Source organism: Botryllus schlosseri, chromosome 16 (assembly GCF_051294905.1).
Source record: "Botryllus schlosseri isolate E-star chromosome 16, Bs_hap1, whole genome shotgun sequence".
NCBI lineage: Eukaryota > Metazoa > Chordata > Ascidiacea > Stolidobranchia > Styelidae > Botryllus > Botryllus schlosseri.
This window is the reverse complement of record NC_137251.1, coordinates 6,836,025-6,859,509: the sequence shown is the minus strand read 5'-3', so window position 1 is coordinate 6,859,509 and position 23,485 is coordinate 6,836,025. Positions and strand designations below refer to the sequence as shown.

General features: G+C 40.4%; 1 protein-coding gene across 1 annotated transcript; it reads right to left on the bottom strand.

Moving 5' to 3' along the window:
• Positions 1–161: 161 nt before the first annotated feature.
• On the bottom strand, positions 162–22,744 carry LOC145458647 (uncharacterized). The gene is made up of 23 exons (XM_080337083.1): positions 22,429–22,744; positions 21,182–21,901; positions 19,414–19,673; positions 18,279–18,395; positions 17,946–18,085; positions 17,043–17,180; positions 16,712–16,916; positions 16,296–16,564; positions 16,132–16,237; positions 15,546–15,675; positions 13,127–13,226; positions 12,682–12,982; positions 11,717–11,984; positions 9,647–9,908; positions 9,252–9,386; positions 8,490–8,578; positions 8,299–8,426; positions 7,712–7,896; positions 4,965–5,055; positions 4,765–4,901; positions 3,023–3,117; positions 2,062–2,192; positions 162–1,818 (listed from the first exon to the last, which is right to left on the bottom strand). Exons 2-23 carry the CDS (start codon positions 21,792–21,794, stop codon positions 1,426–1,428), a joined length of 4,293 nt encoding a protein of 1,430 aa, XP_080193209.1. The 5' UTR covers positions 21,795–21,901; positions 22,429–22,744; the 3' UTR covers positions 162–1,425.
• Between the last annotated feature and the right edge of the window lie 741 nt (positions 22,745–23,485).

The window sequence follows — 23,485 nt, the reverse complement described above, 5'->3', positions numbered from 1 at the left end:
AATGTTCCAGTCAATCTCATACTATGTATAGAATCTCTCCGCAGTTGTCGAGTATCGGAACATCAATCAAAAATGTGTTCGATTGGCCGTCGGAAGGGGATAGGGATTGTGCAAGATAAGGATTTCGCTGCAATTTGTAAAATAACAGAATAAACCAATAGTGGATTCAATGTTAAGACTTTAATGCAGTATAAGCCAGGTTGGTCTGAGTGTCTATCTGGAACTTGTGCAGCGAGAAAATGAATGATCACAGACCAGTGACCACAGTATTCACATGATGGCAACTATATTCAAGTCGCGGCAGTATCATTGTCAAAAATATTCTACCTATAGCCTTACGTACTAAATGCAGTCGTTGTATAGTTAGAAGGGATTATTTTTGCCTGCAATTGTACATCTTGGATTACAATTTCAACAGTTAGCTACATTGCGGATATATTACATTATTTAATATTCATGCGCAATGACTCAGGAACTAGAAATTAGTAAAATGACGTGACGGATTCAATTCCTAATCGAGTCGATTCCAGTGCTCGATCGCCACTCATAACTGCATTAATAACGTGGTGACTTTCAAATTTGTACCCTTTACGGGATCATACACCACAAAATGACAGGTCATCCATAAATTAAGGATAATTTGGTATTTTTAACCGTACCTATTTCACAGCTCACTGTGACACTGCTGCATAGATCGACTATAAACTAGCCTCCACAATATTGCCATACCCAATAACGTGTCTAATTGACCTGTGCTGTAAGTTTTGGATGTTACGATGCGACATAATGAGGTTTCAAGGCTTCCACGACAAGACGAAAGTATCAAAACTATAATTAACCCTTACTGGCAAGAAGCATGAACTTTCAGTATACCCTATTCGACTAAATACTTATGGCCAGCCCCAATGAAAATATGTAGGAACACTATTCGACAATCAGTATATTCTATAATATGGATTGCAATTAATTTACAACGAAGTATTTCATAATTAAGAATCCAAATTTTACTGGATACTGGATAACGCGAACATCATTTACTGTGTATTGCATCGCGGGTCACATAAAATATAAAATCGTCGTCTGACTGAGCGAATCCGGCCCGGATGTCGGATGCTTGATTGAATTCGATTAAACATATCAACGACCAGTATAGTAGGCATATAGCGATAAACTGATTTAAAGAAATGAGCACATGAATGGCTGATTTTTAAGACGCATATTTACATTGTCAGTAGGCTAATTCGGATGCACATTAAAATTCGAAATTTCGATTATGCGTACAAATTGTGTTCTGGTAAATTCAACACGGCAGACAAGCTTGAATAGCAAAACATGGATCAAACATTTGAGCGCTGTTCCGTTCTACGCCATCGCCATCAGATTTATGTGAGAGAGCGATCACTACAGCCCTACAGCAGTTTGTTTCTAGAAGCTCCCTCGACGCCTGCTGTGACTTCGTTTTCGATATTTCGAATCTCGTTGACTTCTCCTAGCGGATCGAGTCTCGTCGTGGATAGAATAAGCTCTGTTGATATGGTGAGATCTTTTCCTTCCGCCCTTGCTCTTGGGTGTCCGTTTAGTCTCCTTCCTCCCTCTGCTACGCCGACTGTCGCCGCGTCTGCGGCCTTTTCGCCTCTTGCGGTATTCCTCCTCGGAACTGCTGGAGGTTTCCGAATCGTCTTCGTCAGAGGATTCCTGACTGCTGTCGTCGCCATCTGATTCCCCGTCGTTCTGCGTGCTTTGCTGCTTTTTCTCCATGTATTTCACGGGGTTTTTGACGAAATTCCGAATTTTCCGTAGATAACGGACTTCCCTTACCTATACAGTACAGAATTGTCAGAGGCAAATAACGCTGATCAACTTACGCTGGACCTCTTGGCGACTGGGCGTAGCCAGGGTGTATATTTGGGAGGAACGGTATACATATTGTGTCTGGTCTGAAATTTGCCAACAATAATGTGACGCTGACTTCGTGAGTAAGCATGACATCGCAATGATGCCCACCCCATCCGTGGCTACGTCAGCGGCTGGGCCATAAATATCTCGGCGAAAATCACCTACCATGAAGTAAATGAAAATCAGCTCGATCATCATCAAAGCCCACACGCCGATCCAAGCTCCGACAATTACCGGTGTATTGTTTCTCACTGAGGCTGCCAGGGTTGCGTTACATCCCATTCGGTGATGTAGGACTGAAAATTCAATATTAATCATCTAAGAAAATCTTAATAACTCAAATGCCAAGCACCAACAATAATCCAATTTTAATACAAAACATGTAGTTATTGGATATCACGCGTAATGTGATGAAATCTCGTTGTAAACTAACGCACAAGCGTCGAAATTGTATGGACGAATACCATCTATACGTACACGTACACTCGTACAGTGTACATTGTTCTGTCGTAGATATATCTTTGTTACATCATGTATGTCGCTAAGCTATGCGGTAATGAAATCCTTTTGCGGTCAAATTAATGCTACGTCCCATGCGATCGTGAAAATAGAAATGGATAGCCTGTGTATCACGCATAAATTATGCACCGCAAAGTGTAAGTTGTAGGTTACAGCGAGCACAGCAATGGAATGTAAGAACAGGGTTCATATTTAGGTGGCATGCCTCTTTCAAATTGTTTGCGCATTGATATGACCGTAGCGTGGCGCTTTTCATTCGAACACATACAAAATCGAAGGCGAAATATGGAATTATATAGTTCATATGTTCGTAGTCGAGAGTGGCTTAAAAATTGAATATGTTATTCTTCAATCCTAATCACTCTGAGCCTTTCCATTGACTCATATGCGGTGAAAAGCTTTGTGAACGCAAAAATCAAAATTCTAATTATTGTGCGAAGATCAATTACACTGCATTAATGAGCGTACGTACAGAGAAGTATTCTTGAGCGGAGTCATTATGTAAATTAGGACGTGTGAATTCAATGAGGGTAGTCAAGAATCGCGTTGTCAAATGTCGAACTTGTACAATGTACACTGGATAGTCCCAACATTTTTACATACACACCTGACGGTGTGGTGCATTTTAAATCTGGATCTTTAGTGCCCGGGCAACATGATTTTGGGAGTTTGCATCGGGTACCCGCAGTGCAGTTGAACATCCTGTTAACAGATAGATGCAAGATATGGGTAAGGAAACACCGTACCTAATTAGGGTTGCATTTAAAACGAACGCTGTTTTAAAACAAATGCCTTTTTTAAAAAACAATTTTTTTTCAAACGTATAATAATGCCATAATTGTGTAAATGCGTCCAAAAACCATGTAGTATGAGCCTACAGATGATTTGCACCCAATACAGTCGACGTATTCGATGTGGGGTGGCTGGAACCCGCGAAATAGTCATAGATTGAACAGTAGCAAGTAAATATAGATCATTAGTACGAAATGGGTGTTCTGATGCTGATGAAGGCGTACCGTATAAGTGCTGCATAACGATGCATTCCATGCATGTGGAAGATATTTTTGGTATGTTTATGACGGCGGTCGGACACCCTTTCCGTCGAAGGAGCCATATTTACCCTATATTTTCAATTGTCAATGTCAATCCATTGTGACGCTAAAATAAATAATCGAGACGTCATTGCTATTTTTGTTTCAAATGCAACCCTATTTATAATTATGTAGGCCTAGTCTACATTAGTGTTTTCAAAACTCTTCTAGTCACGTGCCACTTTGGGTTTTGTGCAGTATTCCTTTACCTTACCACCTAACGTTATTAACTGACTAAAACAAAGATCCAAAACTGGCAACTATTAGTGAATAGCCATTTTCGTGTTGATAGATTCGCAGTCCACAAGAGCACAATACCGATCTTAAGATCAGCTGTATCCAAAATGGTTTGTTGCGGTGTCGAGATACACGGGATAGATAATTGGTTCCCAGCCTTTTTCGACTCATCGCCCCCTTATCATATAAAGGGGGAATTTATTCACTTAACTCTGATGAAAGGTGAATTGACTAAAAACAATGGGTCATCTTTCCGAGTATTTGCTCAAATTTCCGTTTAGTTTTTTCGCGTTATACTCAGAACAAACCGTATTCACGTGCATATTTAGCCGTGTTCATTAAAATATCTCACTAAACGTTGGAAAATTTTCGCCCCCATCGCCCCCCCCCCCCAGTCACCCCCTCTGGTATTTTCGGCCGCTTGTTTCTTAAAATCGCCCACTGGGGGGCGATATTGCCCACATTGGGAACCACGACGCTGGATCAATCTGTGACTGTGTAAATTACAATGACACATGCACGTCAAAAAGTTGAAAAAAAAATCACTAGTATTATATAGATATATATATCTGCAACTGCTGTATATATCTGCTGTATGAAACTTGTAAGATTATTGAAAATTCGGGATGGTACTCCCACTTTCTTGAGACGCAATAGCGGTTCGTGTTTCCAACAGTAGGCCTATTACATTCCATTTTATGACAAGCGTGGTCGTGATCTTAATTGATCTTAATCTTAATTGATATCCTATGCCCAACAAGCATCGGAAAATGCACATGGGTCCTGTATTTAGGTATTTACTGTAGGCCTAATTACGTATCTTTTAGTACACTTTAGTACACACAGGTCACTATAAAACATAGAGGCCTGCATGTGGCTGACGACCCCTTTCGGCTGATATATTTGTTATCCCTTGATATAAATTTTGATAAGATACCCATGCTAAAAATACGTTTCGGGTTGTTTATAGGGCTGATCATGTGGTCAAAATTTATGCGGTAATAATTCAGGCGTAACGTACTCGTTTCTGGCCCAGTCTTCTGCGCCCGTCATTCCACAGCACTGAAACGTGTCCTGCATTAAGTCTATGGAATATGTGAGGCCTTCACGATGCTGTGGATGATATTGTTGCACAAGTTCCTTGACCGTGTCCACAGCCTGTGCAGACAAAAGCAGCATGATTAGCTGTATCACCTATAGCGATTGAATAGAGATACTTACAAAAACTTCAACCTTTTCAAGTAGAGCCCAGAATGTTATTCCGCCAATCATGAATATTACGAAAAGCGTTACAAGGAATGCTCCAAAGCATCTGCAATGAAGATATATTAATTTTGTAATCGGTATACAGATTTTACATAGTTTATTTGTCACGCAAAGCAGATGCATTCACTTTCAATCTTCCATATATTTAGGGTTTAGGTGGACATCTTATAACTAAACCAGGGGTGTCCACACTTCGACAGCTCGCAATTATTTGTCAACCAATCAACCAATCAATGTAGGGTATATGAATGGGGCCAAGAATTTTTTCCAATTGAAAATCTGCTCATCACGTCCGCTCTGCCCCAATTATGGCTTCATCCCTATCAAATTGAGCTATCTTTCACGCCGAATACAATGGGTTGGCGTTGATATTCCCCGTGTACTTATTTTGACCTGTGATGAAACTGGCTCGTGGTGTTTCGCGATCTGCCAAAATGGCCTGCAAGACGCAATGAGTGCCCCTGCCCCATATTTTGGAATCGGGAGAGGAGGACACTTTTTCAAAATTTTCAAACTTAGAATACCGGTGGAAAATCAAGAAAAAATGGTAAATTGACTGGGTGATTAATGACAAATGTGACAAATGACTCGAGTTGAGTCAAGTTAAACGTAAAAATCAGAGAAAGACTTGCGACTCGGAACGGTGATTTGGTAATCCTACGGACGCAACAATCTATGAAATTGTAATGGGGAATAGTAATATATCAAAAGGTCGCAGCTTGCGTTGCGTAGGGTATCAATAGCTATCTAATCAGATCGGTATGGAAACCGTTGGTATTCTGTGAACCCTGTTACGTATAGTTGGGTACATGCTGGGTGTTGTTTATTCTCTTTATCCATGTCCTTGTCGGTGGCGAGTAAGGTAGCAGTACGCTATACAGCCGCAACACCAATGAATTCCTCGCCGGTTGGACATTTCTATTCCGGCGGTTCTTAACCAGGGTCCGTAGACCCCATCGGGGTACGAACCACCACATCAGGGTGTACGAGATGCATTGTGGAATTAAGCCTATATGCTGTGGTATATTTTCCTGGCCAATTTATTCAACTGGATAATAGTCTGCTCGCTACGCGCGATTTTATGTGAATGAGCTTTCTGATTTTAATATAGGTACCATCAGAAATTGTGTTGGAAATGGACAGGGGCTACGAGAAAACTTATTGGAAGCACAAGGGGTACAATCGCTAAAAAGGTTAAGAAGCAATGCTAATACTATGGCTCAATAATGATTACATTTAAGTTGTTATTGATATGTTGCAATAATATTCGAATGCAAAATCTGACGCTGATTTAATTTGACTTTGGCAATGACGGTAACAATAGCCTATGCTTATCACGACTATATCGAAACCAGGATTAGGCTACACCACTCAAATGCTTTCATATCCGATCAATCTTCAGTCGATTTTAAAATATTATACATAAAATTGTAGAACGTCATTGGTCCACTAGCTGCGATATTATAACCCGACAGTTTTACGATGACATGTTACCTATCGCATGATGTCTATAATTCATTAATTTAAAAAATTATGCCCGACACAAAACAATTTTATTCAAATATTTGAAAATGTGATTTTTTTCCGTGTCAAGCGTGAACAGTCAATCACATTTCCACGATGTTTGTGGATTGCCTTTCTGCAAGGTCCCGTCAAATAAGGCCTACTTGGAAATTATACATTGAATATACCTATTTTTGATGCTGCGGCCTGCGGCGTCATCAAAAACTGGGAAATTGGCCCGCGAGCACGTTTGAGTTTGAGACCTCTGGAACAGTTGGTAATGAACTTTTTGGCTCCTTATGGAGTAAAACAGGACGGAGTTAACATGTGTTCAGCTTGCGATATCTTTCATAATGATTATCGAGGAAACCACCATGGTAGCTGAGACATTTTGAATTGGTACTTCCTGCCAGATGCTTATAAATAGCGCAGTGTGAATAATTTCAGGGGCGTAGCCACGAGCTCTCGGGGGTCTAGTTTGAGAGCCATTGCGTTACATGTTGGTCCGGTAATCTAGAAGTAGCCTATTTAGCATTTCTTATACGCTGCAGCTTTGCACACCCTTATTTCGATTTGGCCAGGGGTGACTAACTTGGCGAACATACAGCCTGCCGCAGCGGTAAAACAATTATTATGAGGCCGTCTACACTTAATTAAATTAGCGTGTGTTGGCGACCGTCAATATGCAGTTTTAATTTCATTGGTTCCGAATTCAGCTTAATTACTTCGATTTTTTTGCTTTTACTATAATAGTGTCCTTGCAATCTGAGCCCCGCCCCACCGTACAAATGAAAACAACAGAGGAAAATACAGAACTACGAAGTTGTAATCGTGTGCGTCTCTTGAATGAAGGTTTTTCTGGTACGTTTGGGCGATTCCAATATATTCTGACTATACGGACAATCTTGATGGGAGTTCAAGAAATAATAACATGCAACAAAGTGATTAATAAGCACCGGAAGATGTATCATTAATTTGGTGCCCAAAATTTTCTAGAACTTCTACTATCACGCCGAGGTCATTAGCCCACTATGAACACAACACACCAAGAGCTGCTTACGAGACACAAGAGAGCATCTACTTCTCGTCAGTTAAAGGATTTTGATTACAGCCACTGCTACAGACCATATTCTGCATATAGAAAATATCTTTATATACCTACATATTTTGCATCAACAGATAATGTGATAGTGCCTTACTTGAGCATGCAAATGTTATCGCGTATAAATCCTGCGGCCCCGTGGAATGCCGTCAAGGCGATGACGAATCCGACAATCATCACCGTAAACAAGGGATCTTTTGTTATCACTCCTGCATCGGAAATACCGGCCTGGTGCAAACCGACCATTCCCCATATTCCAAGACCAACCAGTCCTAATCCGGCCTGGAGTAGAGAAAAATATTGCTGCAGTTGAATAGTAACACGGACAGTTTTGAGCTATACTGTTAAACCCGATTGCTTAATTCATAATCGCGCACTCCTTTTAATAATATGGATGTGAAAATCATTTCGATATGGAAATTCGGTTCAATTGTATTTTCATAAACAACTGGTTGCTACAGTACTTATATAATTTTATTGTTCTGTTGACAAGCTTGACATTCAACCATGTGCATTGTGCAACGGTAGAAGTAATGGCGATGAAATGAATTATCCATTGTTATCACGTGAGGCTAATTTCTGCATTCCCAGAGCTTCAGCTGTCTGAGACAGAGACATGGATATCTAGAACTAGCTCTGTGTCCGAGTATATCCGTATGAACGATACAGAAAACCACCACTTACGAGAGTAAATATGACGTTGAGCGCAAGCATCACATGCTTCATGATCAAGTAGCAGCACGACGGTCTGAGATACTTGTCTTTGTACCACTCCATGTATTCACGCGTCGGAGTCGTGGCTCCCAAGTAATCTGCAAGTAATAAACTGTATGTCTATTCAACTGATTTCAAGTTATCGCGAAGCGTATCAGTACCGTGGGACTTCAGGTGTCTCTTGGAGGATGAGCGACGCTTCGATCCGCGGTCGGATGATGCAACGGAGGAGGCACGTCGAGACGAAGACCTTTGGGAATACAACCAAGTTTAGTTGTTTACATTCCGCTAACATCAGCCATTAGCGTGTTCGATAACGTATCCAGTAAAGATACAAGAGAATGTTGTGTTTAAATTGTGATTTCAACGTAAGGTTACATTTATCATTACGGCCAGGCAGTGGTATCCAGTAAAGAAGTAGCCTACTTCTATTGTTTCTAAGTACATCAATAGGTATTGCCTACTTTCACAACTTTGTCAAGTAGTTTTGTTTTACACTATACTTCCTCTTAATTCACAGCGTTTTAGAAATAACTATAGGTACTTTTACACTTCCTATTTTGTAAAGTAGAAAGAAGTCGAATGATATGTATGAGTCACTTTACCAAGAAAACAACCGGGGAAACAGCCCTGTGTCACCCTCACGCTGCATTGTCTTTCGGAAATATTCCTACAATTTCGACAAAATATTTGGCGGTGGAAAAGTTTCATTTAAAAAGGCCCTTAAGTCCCCACGGTTATGTATTCGCCAAATTACCTGTACAAGAATGCATGATGCTACGTGGAGCTCACTGTACTGTATGGACAATTGAATATGAACTTCGAGCCTTATCTTGGTATGTCTATTCAAGACTATGATTTTGTAAGTTGTTCCTCAAACCATGGTAGAATACGATATTTGGGATATATGTATGACGAATAACCTGCTGACTGGTCTTCTCCGTTTTCGTTCTCTCGAATCTCTTCGCGACCTGCGATGTCCCTCGTGCATGGTAAGGTCTATTCCACTATCACCCCGATTCATTCTATCAGAATGCTTTGCACTTGCTGACGAGGATCTAAAATCGGGGAGATAACATGCTGATTTCTGTGAACAATATGTAATTATAGGAAGGATAAAACCAAATTTTTAAATTGATATTGTGTAACCCTTTGGCCACGCTGGGTTACCGACTAATCGTGCAAAAGGAATAGATGCAACGCACTTAGTGACTTGATACAATAATTTCATGTTCACATTCACGATCGAACGTCGATTTTCAATTTGTAATATGCCACAGATCATAAGTCTGAACTCTTTCGCAAACATGAATCTTACCTCTGTCTATTCCCATTTTCGACCGGCCACGGAGCTTCCACCGTTACGACAGTGGGTTCCGCAATCGGCACCGGCTGCTGCTGAACCGGCGGTGTTGATACGTGTGTCTGTATCATCGGGGTCGATGGTTGTGGGGCGCTCGCGGGTAGCGATTGCGTTGATATCAGTTGCGGGTACATCTGTGGTGCAGTGTTTGGCGATGGAGATATCTCCACCGGCAATCCGCCAGCTAACATAACTCCACCGTTGTCCGAGTAGGATGCTAAATAGGGAAATGTGATGGGTACTCTTGCAGGTATAGCTTAAATGGGGTGGACGTGACGAATTGATGTAAATGATAGATCCTTGTATGTGTATTCGGGTGTCCGGTAAATTCCGGTATATTGCTTCGCGACATCACATATCATTCACATTCACATATCATTCCATTACGAACGCCATCATTGACTGCTTTTCATTTCTTCTTACGCCATTATTGACCGTGGTGCAACAGGGGATAAGTGCCAAATTTTTCTTTTATCAAACAACAACAACAACAACAACAACAACAACAACAACAATATATCATTCAGAATCACAATCATGACTTAAATATACTATTGCAACATCCATTTTGTCATATATTTTCTTGAGAACTACTATTCTACTATCTTATTAGAGGTAAATTATGTATAGGCTAGTACAGTGGTTCCCAACCGGGGCGGAATTCCCCCGTTACGGGGAATTTTGAAATTTGCAGGGGGGAAATCTGGCATTAGGGTTGTATCGGAAGATACACTGGGTTCATAAGGTTTTTAGATTTTTATGGTAGAACTGTTAAGTATGAAACTATTTCTTTACAACTGTATGTTTCTTTGGAGGATCTTAAGCTGGAATTATGTTTAAATGCCTTTCGTAGATATTATACCCCAAATAAAGTGAGACAATTCCGTTGGCCCCGTGACAGCCTCTCGACCAAATTGCTACTAAGCAGGAAAAGTCAAGCCGAATTCAACACTAAGCCGCTGATTGAAATGATTAGCCTACCCTTTTAAGCCAACATATGAGCTAACGTGAAAACATACCAAATTCATCGATTCAACTCAAGGCCCGAACTTGGTGGATATATTTTTCGTCAGTGGCTAACTGACCGGTAAAAAACAGGTCAAATTTAGCAGTACTTTACCAAAGTGTAGTGCGGTCCGCATTCAACATAGTTCGGACATATCTGAATATGTTTAGCCATATACTGCTCAGTCAACAAATTTTTGTTTGTTAAAATCACCTTTTTTAGTCACAGGCAACTTTTTCATAGGGGGGAATTTTAGCTCAAATTTCGGCCAAGGGGTCCACGAGACGAAAAAGGTTGCGAACCACTGGGCTAATAGGTGAGGAATATGGATAATGTGAATGCAGCAATCGCGCGGTATGCATAAGTACAGCCTACCATACAAAAATCGGTCATCTTTAAATAATTTGTCTTTAGTTGAAATATTATGCCTCTTTCATTTAACTGTTTCTTATATGATATCTGTGTAAGTGTCTTGTCTACGATAGGTCAGTTGCAGGCAGGTAAATGTAATTTTGCCTGTATCAACAGAGATGGCTAAAATTGTCATCATTGGTACACTACTACTATTGCAACTAAGTAGAAGTAAAACTAACACCGTAAATTTCTACTCAATTACAAGTATGGAAGTAGCGAATTCCAAGACACGCCGAAACTACTTCAAGTTCAAGTAGAAAATGAAGATTTGAAAAGTACTCAAGATAGTTTCAAAAAACTATTATCGTTTAGATGTCGCGTATGCTCTTCATATAAGGTGGTTACTTTCAAAATTGCAGGGCTAATCTTCAAGACTAACGCAAAATGACTTATGCCGCAAGAAATCGGCGCAATTTTCGAACATACATCCAGTTACTTAAATAGTAAGTATAGGGTTCCCATGAAGAACGTTAAGTATAAGTGGAAGTAGTCAAAAACACATGTAGTCGAATCGACAGTGCAGGCAAAACCAATTCGAGTAATCCAAAAAGATAGAAGTTCTTCGCACTGACGCCTTCTGCGCATAACTCACATCAATCGCATACCTGCCAACGGGTTTCCAGTTACAATCACCGGCGGAGCACTGACATCCACGACTCTATGTTGGTTATCACCGCTTTGTGGGTTCGGCGTCGTGTAGACTTCAGTTGGCATTACCGTTGGCAAGGACTGTGGTCCTGTCGGATTCATGCTGGAGCTCCGTATGTTCAGGTTAATAACGTTTGGATCACTTGATGGAAGCAAATTGATTTGTAGGTTGTTGTTTAGATTGCTCGATTCTCCGTCAACTTTCAGGTTTATCTGCGGTACGGGCTGCAACAACAAGGTTAGTTTAAAGCGCGGGTGCAAATTAAGTTGTTGCATCGCGCAGGTACACTTCTATATTTTTTCGAGTACCCAAATACGTTTGCCTACTTGTACTATACTCAAGTATCAAGATATCTTGGTAATGCTGAGTAAGAATCTGCAGCGTGACTTCTTTACTTTTACTTGAGTATCAACGCTATACTTTGATCACCTCTGTGTACGAGTCTGGTGGATGGCGAGGAAATGTTGGTAAATAAACAATATCACTGGTTATAGGATTACGATAGCATACTGAGGTTGTCCTCTGGTATTTTAATACTTTCGCGACAGGCAGTGACCCTTGTAAAGTCAGTCAGTAAACTACCATGAGGTTGATCACCTCGGGCTGTTCGTTTGATAAGTACATATCCCTCGCTGCCAACGTGGGAGCAGAGATGTGCACTGCGCGCCCGTGCTTTGGAACGAATCAAGACTACATGTCATGTGAATCCCGACAGATTTCGGGCAAATTCGTCACAATATCGGTGACGGCGTTAACTTGAATTAGACGAGCAAGGAGAATGGTTGGAGGTCTATATTATATAATATACGAAATATTTAAGCATGGTACAAGACAGATTTTGGATTTAGATTTGGGCGTGTATATTTCAACTCCAAATGTAACACAGGATCTCGATCTGAATTTGCGAAACCTGCGCGCTACCTTTTCCGCTGGCTCTTTCCGTTCCTTCTTCTTCTTCTTTTCCTTTTTGGGCGGCGGACCCTGAACGTACACTGTTGGGGCGATATCGGGTTCGTAGCCCGTCGGATGTGTGGCTTGACGGCGCACGACTATGCTGGGTTTGTGAATCGGATATACGTCGTCCACACTGCCGGAACGCACCAATCCGTCGTAGTCGCTGTCGATTTCGTTGCCGAAGTATGGCAGCGATGTTGGGTAAGCTTGTCTGTTTTTGGAGGCTTGATTGAGGGGTATCGCGACGTGGCCTAAAGCAGGTCTTTGACTGAAATATGATTTTTAGGCATTTATATGTAGTACACATTCAACACATTCGCACCATTCTAATTTCGTTACGGCGATACCCAGTTTGGGAAGCCCTAGTATAGACTTTTGGGTGTCAGGCATCAGAATTTTATTGAAATCTTACTTTTTGACTGTTCCTTCTCGAAGTCGCGCAGGAAAGGATTTACTTCCGGAAATGTCAGAGCAAATTTGGAAGTTCGAGCTTACAATCGGATTCAAGTTGGCTGAAGTAGAAAAGCATTCACGCTATTAGGTGTTGTTCAATAGTTTGAACTGTGTGGCTTAGATTCTATAGACCAAAAGTAATAGCGAATACGATACATAGTATACGAGTATACGATACCTTGTCAGCACATTGGACGTTTCAAATATTCCAACACCGGTAGCCCAATATCACTACAAGGGTTGCATTTAAAACAAGAATAAATTTAAAACAACCATGTTTAAAACATGGCTTTAGTATAAAGTATAATTCTGTAGTATTTTTTTTCTATGCATGACATCACGAATCTTTAATTGTGACGTCCCAGTTGATTTACATTGATAATTGAGAATATAGGGTAAATATCGCATCATTGACCAAAATGGCTTTCGACCACTGTCATACAAAGACTAAAAATATATTTAACCCGGACTACATCGTTATGCAGCATTTTTATTATCGGCTGTCATCATCATCAGAATAGCCATTCCGTACCAATTGTCTACTCTTTACTCGCTATAACTGTCGAACCGATGACGATTTCGAGGGTTCCCGCCACTCCATATCGTATACGTCAACTCTATTGGGTCCAAATCGTCCGTAGGTTCATAATATATGTTTTTCAAAAGTATTTGCACATTTATGGCTTGATCATACAACTTTTGAAAAAAGCATATATATTTTTTTGAATGGCATTTGTTTAAAACAAAGCGTTTTGAAACATCGTTTGTTTTAAATGCAACCCTAATCATTACATAATCGAGTGGCGAGTCCCGTCGATGTCCTCAGTGGAAATACAAAAGCTACAGTATATTAGGGTTGCCATACGTCCGGAATTTCCCGGACATGTCCGGAATTTCACTGTTAAAACTGCGTCCGGGAGGAATTTCTAAAATATGCCTAAATGTCCGGGATTTTGAAGGCTTGAACTAAGCTCATATTTTTATTTTGTAAATCAATCTAAATAAGACTACTTTTGGGCAGATTTTTGCTACAAGAAATTTTTCTTCGCGCTGCGCGCGATTTAGTATAATATATATTGGTTTTATTATGTGGACTACCGCCCTCGCTAAAACTGCGATCAAAAAATAAATAAAAAATAACATTCATTTACAAAAAGAAGTGTAATTGTAATCGCAATTACAAGATGACGGTATTCATAGAGTCGTCATATTAGGTCGTTTGGATGCTTTATTCAAATATGGTGGTTCTAAACCTGGGGGTAGTTTGCCTTTATTCCGGGGTTCGCGAAGATGTTGAACGTAATTAGCTTCCGAAATAGGCTGTGAGTAAGTCTGGGCAAATGTGCTCATCAAATTTTGAGCTGGGCCACGGCACATTTTCAAATTGGAAATGGATTCGCCACCATAAAAGGTCGGAAACCACCGGATGTGCGATGTTTATATAGCTCAGTGGTGAAGTACATACCGCATTAGGCTGATAAATAATCTCATCACTGCGACATGAACATGACTTAACGATGTGCAATGACGGCCCTTGCATTTTCGAAGTTATCATCCTACACCAGCTCTATACTACCGCCGACTCTGATTATGTGGGCAGAGAGAGGATTAAAATTATACAGTAATATATGGAAGAACCTATATTTTTGACACAATTCATTCAAATCATTTAACGACCAGATGCATATAGTAAACCCCCAGAAGTCGCTTCGAATACCCTACGATGGGCCCAAAATCAGTGTTTATTTGGGCGGGACGGGGCTGAGAATATGTGGTTTCGGCCCAGGTTACAACTTACGTTACACGGCTCCATACTATTACCGAGAATGCTATTACCGAGATGGACATTACCGACAATGCTATTACCGTGAATGGACATTACCGAGAACGGGCATTACCGAGAACGGACATTACCGAGAATGGACATTACCGAGAATGGCCAATGCCAAGAATCTTGCTTACTGTAACTGACGTTGTCGGGAAATTTATACCTGAGAATCGATACCGAATGTGACAACGCCGTGATGCACACACACGACCTGCTCATATGCATAACATGCCTGCATTGCATATATTGCATTCTCGGTAATGTCCATTCTCGGTATTGTCCATTCTCGGTAATGTCCATTGTCGGTATTGTCCTTCTCGGTAATAGCATTCTCGGTATTGACCGGCCACTACAATACACAACCACATACTCCTGAACCGGATCGCGACCACCTCTAGTCGATAGACAGAGCATTGCTGGTGTGACGTCATATTGATCGACAATGAGCTCACACCTCATTTTGAAATCCGCTAGTCGGCGCTGAAGAGTGTCCGGAATTTGTGAAACAAAAATATGGTAACCCTACAGTATATGTGCCTGAGTGCCTCACCTCTTGTGTCCATATCCGTTTCAGTATCGCTCATAAGCGGTGGACCATACATGTATTTATTGCCATACTTAGGACGATACATTTCGCGGCCTCCGTCGTCGGTGACGAACGATGACGTGCGGTCGTATTGCTGAAAGCGAGAATCGATATGTGATGATTTTGAGTTATTCTATTTCATGCAGTTTACAACTTGATGGCGTGTGTTTCAGCACGTTTACCATTCATGCGGAGGGAAATATGTATTATAAAGTAGGCCTACGCTACAACGTCAAAAGTCACTGTAAGTAAACGCACTCGGAATAATAGAATGACGTGGGCTCATTGTTAAGTAATAGGCTACTATGTTAGAAATGTCCAGGCCCAAGCGAAAAGTCAAGAAGCTGATAGCGGTCTCCGAAAATCATTCTGTATTGTTAACAGTTTTCAAGCCAGGACACTGTAAGTATCGTATTTTGCATCCACCATGGATACATTCGTTCATCATCTTGTTGAGCTTTAAAATCAGTATAGCAGACTGTTTGACCTGAAGCTTGAGTTTTGACCAAAAGACCTACATATACTATACAGCTGATCGTCGGTAACCTACCTTTGGCTCCGTATATTCCGCCTCTGAAGGCGACTCCATTTCCGTGTTGTTATAGGATGGATAAACGTCGGTAACGAAAGGCAACGACGGCCTCCTTGATTGCCGTCTGCAAACGGATACTATCTATCTATGCTTCGAAATGCAGAACACTTTCGACCACGAACCTGTCGATGTCTGATTCCGCCACCGACGTGTCATCTTCATCGAAGACCACGGGAGCTCTGCGTGGCCGTCTGGTTTGATTCCGGCTGGGCTTTTGTTCGTTTGCTTGCGGGGACTGTTGGACAGAGATAGTGTTACACACGTGATTGAAATTGCAGTCGTTAAAAAGTAATAGTGACTTTGAAGGTCTTATTGCAGATAACTTGCCGACATTTTGTCGACACATTGTATCGGAAATATGGACTTTCTCAACAAACTGCATAACTACATGTTAATATATATTTTAAATCTATCATATAAATAGGCTTTTATTATAAGAATTTAATAATACTGGATTGGTAAAAGACTGTAATAACCAAACGTGCCAAAATCATTACGTACAGTGGAGAGATAATATTTGCAGGTATCAAACAAATACAACACAAATGACTTCACATGGTGCACAACCCTCAAATGCAGAATCGGGAAGCGCGACGGCCGCATACATTCTTTTACTCGCCTTGGTGGGAGCGACAATTTTCGCAAAAGCATCCTGCTGTTTGGATTCTAATTTCCTTTCTTTAGGCGCCATTTGTTGGTAAATATCCTCAGATGGATTCAGATAGTTCACATGATATCCGAGGCTGAACGTATTAAGAGCGTATTATATTGACCTGCTATACGTACATGCAAAAACAATGATCTGCAAACGTAGAACTGAAACGTCAGAGAGATTCTGCCTTTGGACTTCGTATTAATGCAGCCTTTACCTGTTGGCTTTATCTATAAGGTGATTTAGCTCCTCTCCAGAATCCACATTGTTGTCATCTGTGTCAGTCTGCATGTTGTTTGGTCGCAGACTCACCATTGCCTGAGCGTTTATACCGTTGGAGTCCATGTACGGATTCCTGAAAAATAACACGTACACAAATCAGACGTGCTTGGAAGATTAATCGAGTGGTCTTAGAAATGTTTAAGTGAATGAAATTTCAAAAATAAAGTTGCTTTTTATTAATTTCAAAATATCGCGTCAGTTTGTATGAGGAATTATAGCACGTGGGTTATATTTTACGCCGCGAAATTTCTTACATGTGTATCGTGTATAGATATCGACGATTGTTTCTTATATCCATAGAAAGCACATTAGAGTCCTTTCAATTTGCGATCCCATGAATCTCAGCTTAAATAATCCAGAGTATATAGGGCTATGTCAAGTTAATTGCTGCCTATGTGATGCCATTAACAGCAGTGCAGAAAGTATAGCTATACTGTAGGTAGAGTGTATAAGTCACTGATCGCCACTATACCTATTTAAATTGTTCTGCGCGTTGTCATAAATTTTACCAGTCGAATTTCCCCGCAGGCAATCGCGAGTATAAATAAAACTAGAGTAACCTGTTACTTGATATGGTGCATTTTCTCGCAAAGAAGATCTAATTATGTTATTTTATGCTTAGCAAGCAAAGTCGCTCAAAACAAGTTGAAGATCTAAATATGTATTGTATAGATAGATATTGGGGACACAGAATTCACAGAATCTGCACATGGGTTCCTTCATTGAATCGCGACTTCTTTTCAACATCAGCATCAGCAGGATTCGATGATCACTTCATGACGTTCCGCACACGGGATACACTCCTCAATTCTGGCTTACAACAACATTAGTTACTTACGCGGAAAAGTCAAGAACGCGATGGGCCTGTCTTCCAGGAGAGCGACTTCTACTCTGCTTTCTATTCTTGGATCGTTTAGAAGATGGGTTTTTTCGCCTGTCACTTCTACTTCTCTGCAATGAATGGTCACCGCCTGGATTCTGAAACAAATACAACACAAATGACGCAAAATATTAACTTTGCATAACGGAATGAAATATAGGCATCGACAATGCATAGCAAATAAAATTGTTGTTTCACTAAGACTGCACAGCATACAATATGCATACAAATATATAGGCTATCAAATAATGTTAAACTCCTATCATATATACTTTCGAATTGAGCAATTACATTAGAAAAGTCGATAATCCTGTCCGGGTGTGCTTTGCGAGAAGGAATTGGTTTCTTTTTTCTGTACGGTTCCGATTCCTCTTCATCCGACCACATTCCCCTGCCCAAAGACGCATTCTGAACAATGAGATCACAATATTTATAAGGTTACTGACTCTACTTTGACCATTTCATTTAAATCACTGCTATCGCTGTAAAGGACTGGGGATATAGTCGAGAAATATGACAACCTGTCTGCATTAAAACAAAGTATTTTATAGTTAAATGTAGACACTACGAAAATTTCTTCATGGTGTTTTAATCATATTACTTCCGCTGTATTGTTCGATATACAGTAAATACATCACATACTTATATAGTATATGCGTTGCCGCTACAATTATTCTGTAGACCGTGATCATCAACTGTTGCAAGCATAGAATTTTGACTAAATGCATTTCCTCTACTCTGCTGCTTAGCGCATATGTATTACATCTGTCATATTCAATTGAATAGTATATTCATATTGAAATGAACGCGAATATTTTCGGCTGACACTCGTCAGGGGAAATCCAACTAGTAGACGATTACCCCTGACGAGTGTGAAAGAAACTTTGTATGTCAACATTCGGGTTGATTTCGTTCTGAAAATATTTTATTCAATATGACAGATCTTCTTGGAGGTACAGAACTTCAATATACAATTGAATAGTATATTCATATTGAAATGAACCCGAATATTTTCGGCTGACACTCGTCAGGGGAAATCCAACTAGTAGACGATTACCCCTGATGAGTGTCAGCCGAAAATATTCGGGTTCATTTCAATATGAATATACTATTCAATTGTATATTGAAGTTCTGTACCTCCAAGAAGATCTGTCATATTGAATAAAATATTTTCAGAACGAAATCAACCCGAATGTTGACATACAAAGTTTCTTTCAATTCTCTACTAGTTGTTGACGGTTATCCCTGACGAGTGTCAGCCGAAAATATTCGGGTTTGTTTCAATATGAATATATTATTCAATTGTATATTGAAGTTCTGTATGCATCCAAGAGTTTGTTTAAAGCTATCGTGTACGTTCAGGTGAAATTCATTCCCTTATTCCTCGCCACAACCTTAGGTATGATTAGGTATAATGATTACACACCTTATCCTTGACAAGAAATATGTTCGGATGTCCATCGTCCGGATTATGTCTCGGGTTGTTCATATTGCGGCGATTCATGTCATCATCCGGAACATTAGCATCGCGTTTCTTGGGCGGTAAAGTAGGCGGGACGTTTTGTGGATCGTCTTCAAAATCAAAAGCGGTCCTTGCGCGAAGCGACGGGTCGCCGGTGAAGTCGAAAGCTTCCGGAGAATAGGACTCCATGAAGTCCGGAGTTGCCGGCTTAACAGCCGAGGGTGCTGAACAGAAATAAATAAATATATAGCGGGTCGCCATAAACTGCACAATCTGTGCCCGGAGTCGGTCAAAGTAGTCAGTGTTTACAGTAGCAGAAGAAAAACTGACAGCGTCAGTTCCAACTCAAATACAGGTGGAAGTTACATTTCAAAGACATGTCAAATTACTGCGAGTAACAGTAGAAGATCGATGCAGTACCAAAGAAAGTAATTTCAAAAAGTACATTTGGTCGTTTGATCTCACACTTTTAGCACTTAATCGGAGGTGGCCACTTTCGGAAGTGCAGGTTGTGTATGATTTGCGTCTACCGCAAAATGACCAATACCAATGACACTAATACGATTGAGCAAAATTTTCGAGAAAATATCCAGTTACCGTGCTACAGGCGCTCTTTCGGTCATTTTCCATGACGATTTCACTCATAAAAAAAGATTCAAGCCTATCGACATATTCCTTTCTACTTCACAAAATCCAAATTTTAAAATGCAACTAGATTCACATGTAAAAATATTAAGTAGAAGAAGAAGCAGTATAAAAAGAAAAACACTTCACTGATCACTAGGACGATTTTTTGACATGTCAAAAAAAGTCAAAATTGTAGCGTTAGATCGAAAAATGTCAAAATTTTCTACAAAGTTGAAACATTTTTGCAAACTGCATTTCATTTGCATCGTAGATTTTGCACTGTCGGCGAACTTATCATTTGACATTTTACAGCTTGTAGCATACTTTATAGGCCTATCGTTGCAGACGGCCCATTGTCTGCTCATTGTGAATAATAACATTCAAACGAAACAAATTGGTTGATATGGTGTTATGCTCAACGTACCGTAATATTCCAACTGAATCGAGAATGCGTGGGCATTGCATGGTTCTTATATCAAGAAGCGCATGATGAAAAATTCTGAAGCAGACACCATTGCCAGAATGAAGCAACATGGTTTGTCACCAGCAGTGTACGCACAACTTCAGTGTTGTCAGCCAACAACTGCTGTTATTGAACGTTCTTTTGCCATTCTTGGCAAGCTACCCGAGAATGTAGGAAAGGTATCTTTCGTTGTGCTACATTTTTAAAATTAATTTCTACCATAATGCGTAATGTAACTACTGGAATTCTTCATAGGGCCAGATTTCGTTAAAATAAAGTTTTTTTCATGTAACAATTTATCCGGTTTTGAAGCAAAAAAGTTTTTTGTCAGGCAAAACTTGTTCGTAAGCACTGACGGTTCCAACCAGAAATGAAGATTAGTAGTACAATTCTAACATTATGTGGGAAAACACTTAATTTGCCTACGTCGTCAAATTTGGTCAAAATTAGGATTTTTAATTTTGATTTTTTAGGTCAAAATCTTTCATTTTTAGGTAAAAAAAATCACCCTACCTATCACCTATAACTATCGATGCCCCTACGATACGAATATCTGCAGACAACGGACTTGTTACCCTGGAAGTTGTTCACAATTTACCAAGCCCGCGATATATCGTAACATATAACGAAGCCTCCACTAACCAGGCTCTGACGGTTTTCTAGCTCCGAGCTCTCCCAGGTTTTCCGGGTCGGGTTTTTCGTTTTCCCTTTCTCTCTCCCTCTCCTCCAACGCCCGTCTCAAAGAATTCGGGGTCAGTTCGTTGTCATCATCTTCCTTCCCCTTGATAACTCGCGGAGCCTCGTCATCGCTACTCGAATCTGATGACGAAAAGGTGTCCGCTCTCGGAGGTTCATCAAGCTGAATATCAGCTGGACTTTCGTCACCGCCATCGACTGTATTCGGGGGCGATGGAAAGTCCATGGGCATGTCGCCGATGTCATCTGTCTTGTCTGCTAAGGTAGCTACAGAGTCGCCGGAAACAGAGGCAGCTGGAGAGAAGCCAGGGCCTTTCTCGTCTTCTGTAACTTTTCCATCATCTTCAGAGTCAGACGACATTTCACTCTCTCCCGGATTAACATTGTACATCCCTTCTGTGCCCGGCGGATCTTCCATTTCAGACGTAATCTCGATATCATCTTCGGAAGACGAAGATGACATGTTGGCCTCACTGGGAGTTTCGTTGTCTACATTTGGCGGCGGTGCAGGTAAATTCTCTGCCGCGAAAGGTGCCTGCGTTCCTTCGTTATCTTCCATCTCGTACTTCTTAGCAGGCGAAGGAATTGGGATTTCGTTATCGGTATTTCGTAATCCACTAGTACAGGCAATATGACTATTTTTTTGTCCGATTGAGTTTCGGTATCCTGTCAAAATGAGATGGTAACTGTAGAATGTATAAATGATTATATAGTGTAGTTATTGTTACTCGAGTATGAGCCCTATACGTTTCATTTTGTATATAGATACGTTTATTAGTCGTATAGGCTATTCAGGGTGACATGGATTAAAAACTAAAGACAGCCAAAAACTATGTATAATTTTACCGCGGAATTTGTAAACTAACGTGTAAAAAAGGGTAGCACATCCAGCATTCGCCAATTCCTAATATCGCATATTCACGGTTTTTTGTTACGCTATTGACTGCAAAACGTCATCACTTTCGTCGAGAGACTTTACTCCTAGTCACGGTGCCGAAAATAAGGACGCAAGTCAAAAAATGAAGACAAATCTCAGAAATAAGGACGGTATTGAAACCCTGTGTATATCATTATATGAGCAATTGAAATTCTTATGACAGCTTTACACTCATTGAAGCAAGTTATAGATTGGAATGGTTGAGATAAACTCCTAGCTTCAAATATACCAACTATTACCCATGTCGTATACTTACCTAACAGGAAAAGTCACTATCCTCTGTTTGCGATTCCCCGGATCCGGATGTGAATCCGATTTGATTTGGATCGATTCGAAATTTGTTTCGTAATCCTAAAATTCTTTTTCGGAGAGTATTCCCTTGCTCCGCTGTGTCACCCTGATTTTTCTATATGAATTCTGATCGTGATCCACCCGAGTCTAATTAAGAGCCTGGCTATGATGTATGTATTCAATATACCTTTATACGGTCATTTTCCATCAGACAACAACTAGATTGATATCTGAAATTGTAGTATACGGCTCTGCAAATAGTGACACAGTTGTGAACGAATCACCGCTATCACTACAAGCTATATATGAACAATTGCACAATGCACAATTCACATCCATAAATCATTTCTAGAAACGCTCTGCCTCCCTAATTTCGTGCAGTGACGCTCACAGCCAGAAAATACAACTTTATGAATTGGTTCGCGAACATATATTTGTGAAATAATATTTGATTGCGATAAACTTCACTATTAGTGAAGAATTAGAAGGAAATTCAGACTACAGTGCTGCTTTTGTGCCCTCCTAGCCAAGGTATCCAGTGAAGTCGACGGAAAAGCAATTTGAGCATGTGAATTTCTGACTTTACTTACTTCCGAATACTTTGGAATTACACAGCTCACAATCTCTGGTATATTGTTAACCGATTTCCGAGTATTTCAATTCAAACCTGTCATTAAAGACTTGCGATCCCTATATGACACTAAGATCTCCGTAAACTGACATTGAATACGTTTCAAACATCTAATTCTGCTGTCACCGTATAGTTTGCAAGTCAACGAATAATCTGGTACATATCCTACAAACCCAATTGTGAATTGATGCTTCCGAACCTATGCAGTTACGGCGATGTTCCCGACCGGCTCAGCAAGGTCTAATCTGTTGATGTACCGCCTCCGGGTATTACTGCGTAACTCTCGACATTTGCGTAAAGGCTACTCCATTGGAATGAGAGGTTGCACGGCAAGTTTTGAAATATCGATGGCGCGCGGAAGTTGTAAATGTACATAAAGAGGACTTATATA

Excerpts from the sequence above, each read along its gene's own strand:
- LOC145458647 (XM_080337083.1), bottom strand. The coding sequence starts at position 21,794 with ATGGAAGATAACGAAGGAACGCAGGCACCTTTCGCGGCAGAGAATTTA. Across the intron at positions 16,917-17,042 it reads CTTATAGATAAAGCCAACAG|CCTCGGATATCATGTGAACT; the intron begins GTAAAGGCTGCA and ends TAATACGTTCAG. Across the intron at positions 4,902-4,964 it reads TTGAAAAGGTTGAAGTTTTT|GCTGTGGACACGGTCAAGGA; the intron begins GTAAGTATCTCT and ends TTGTCTGCACAG.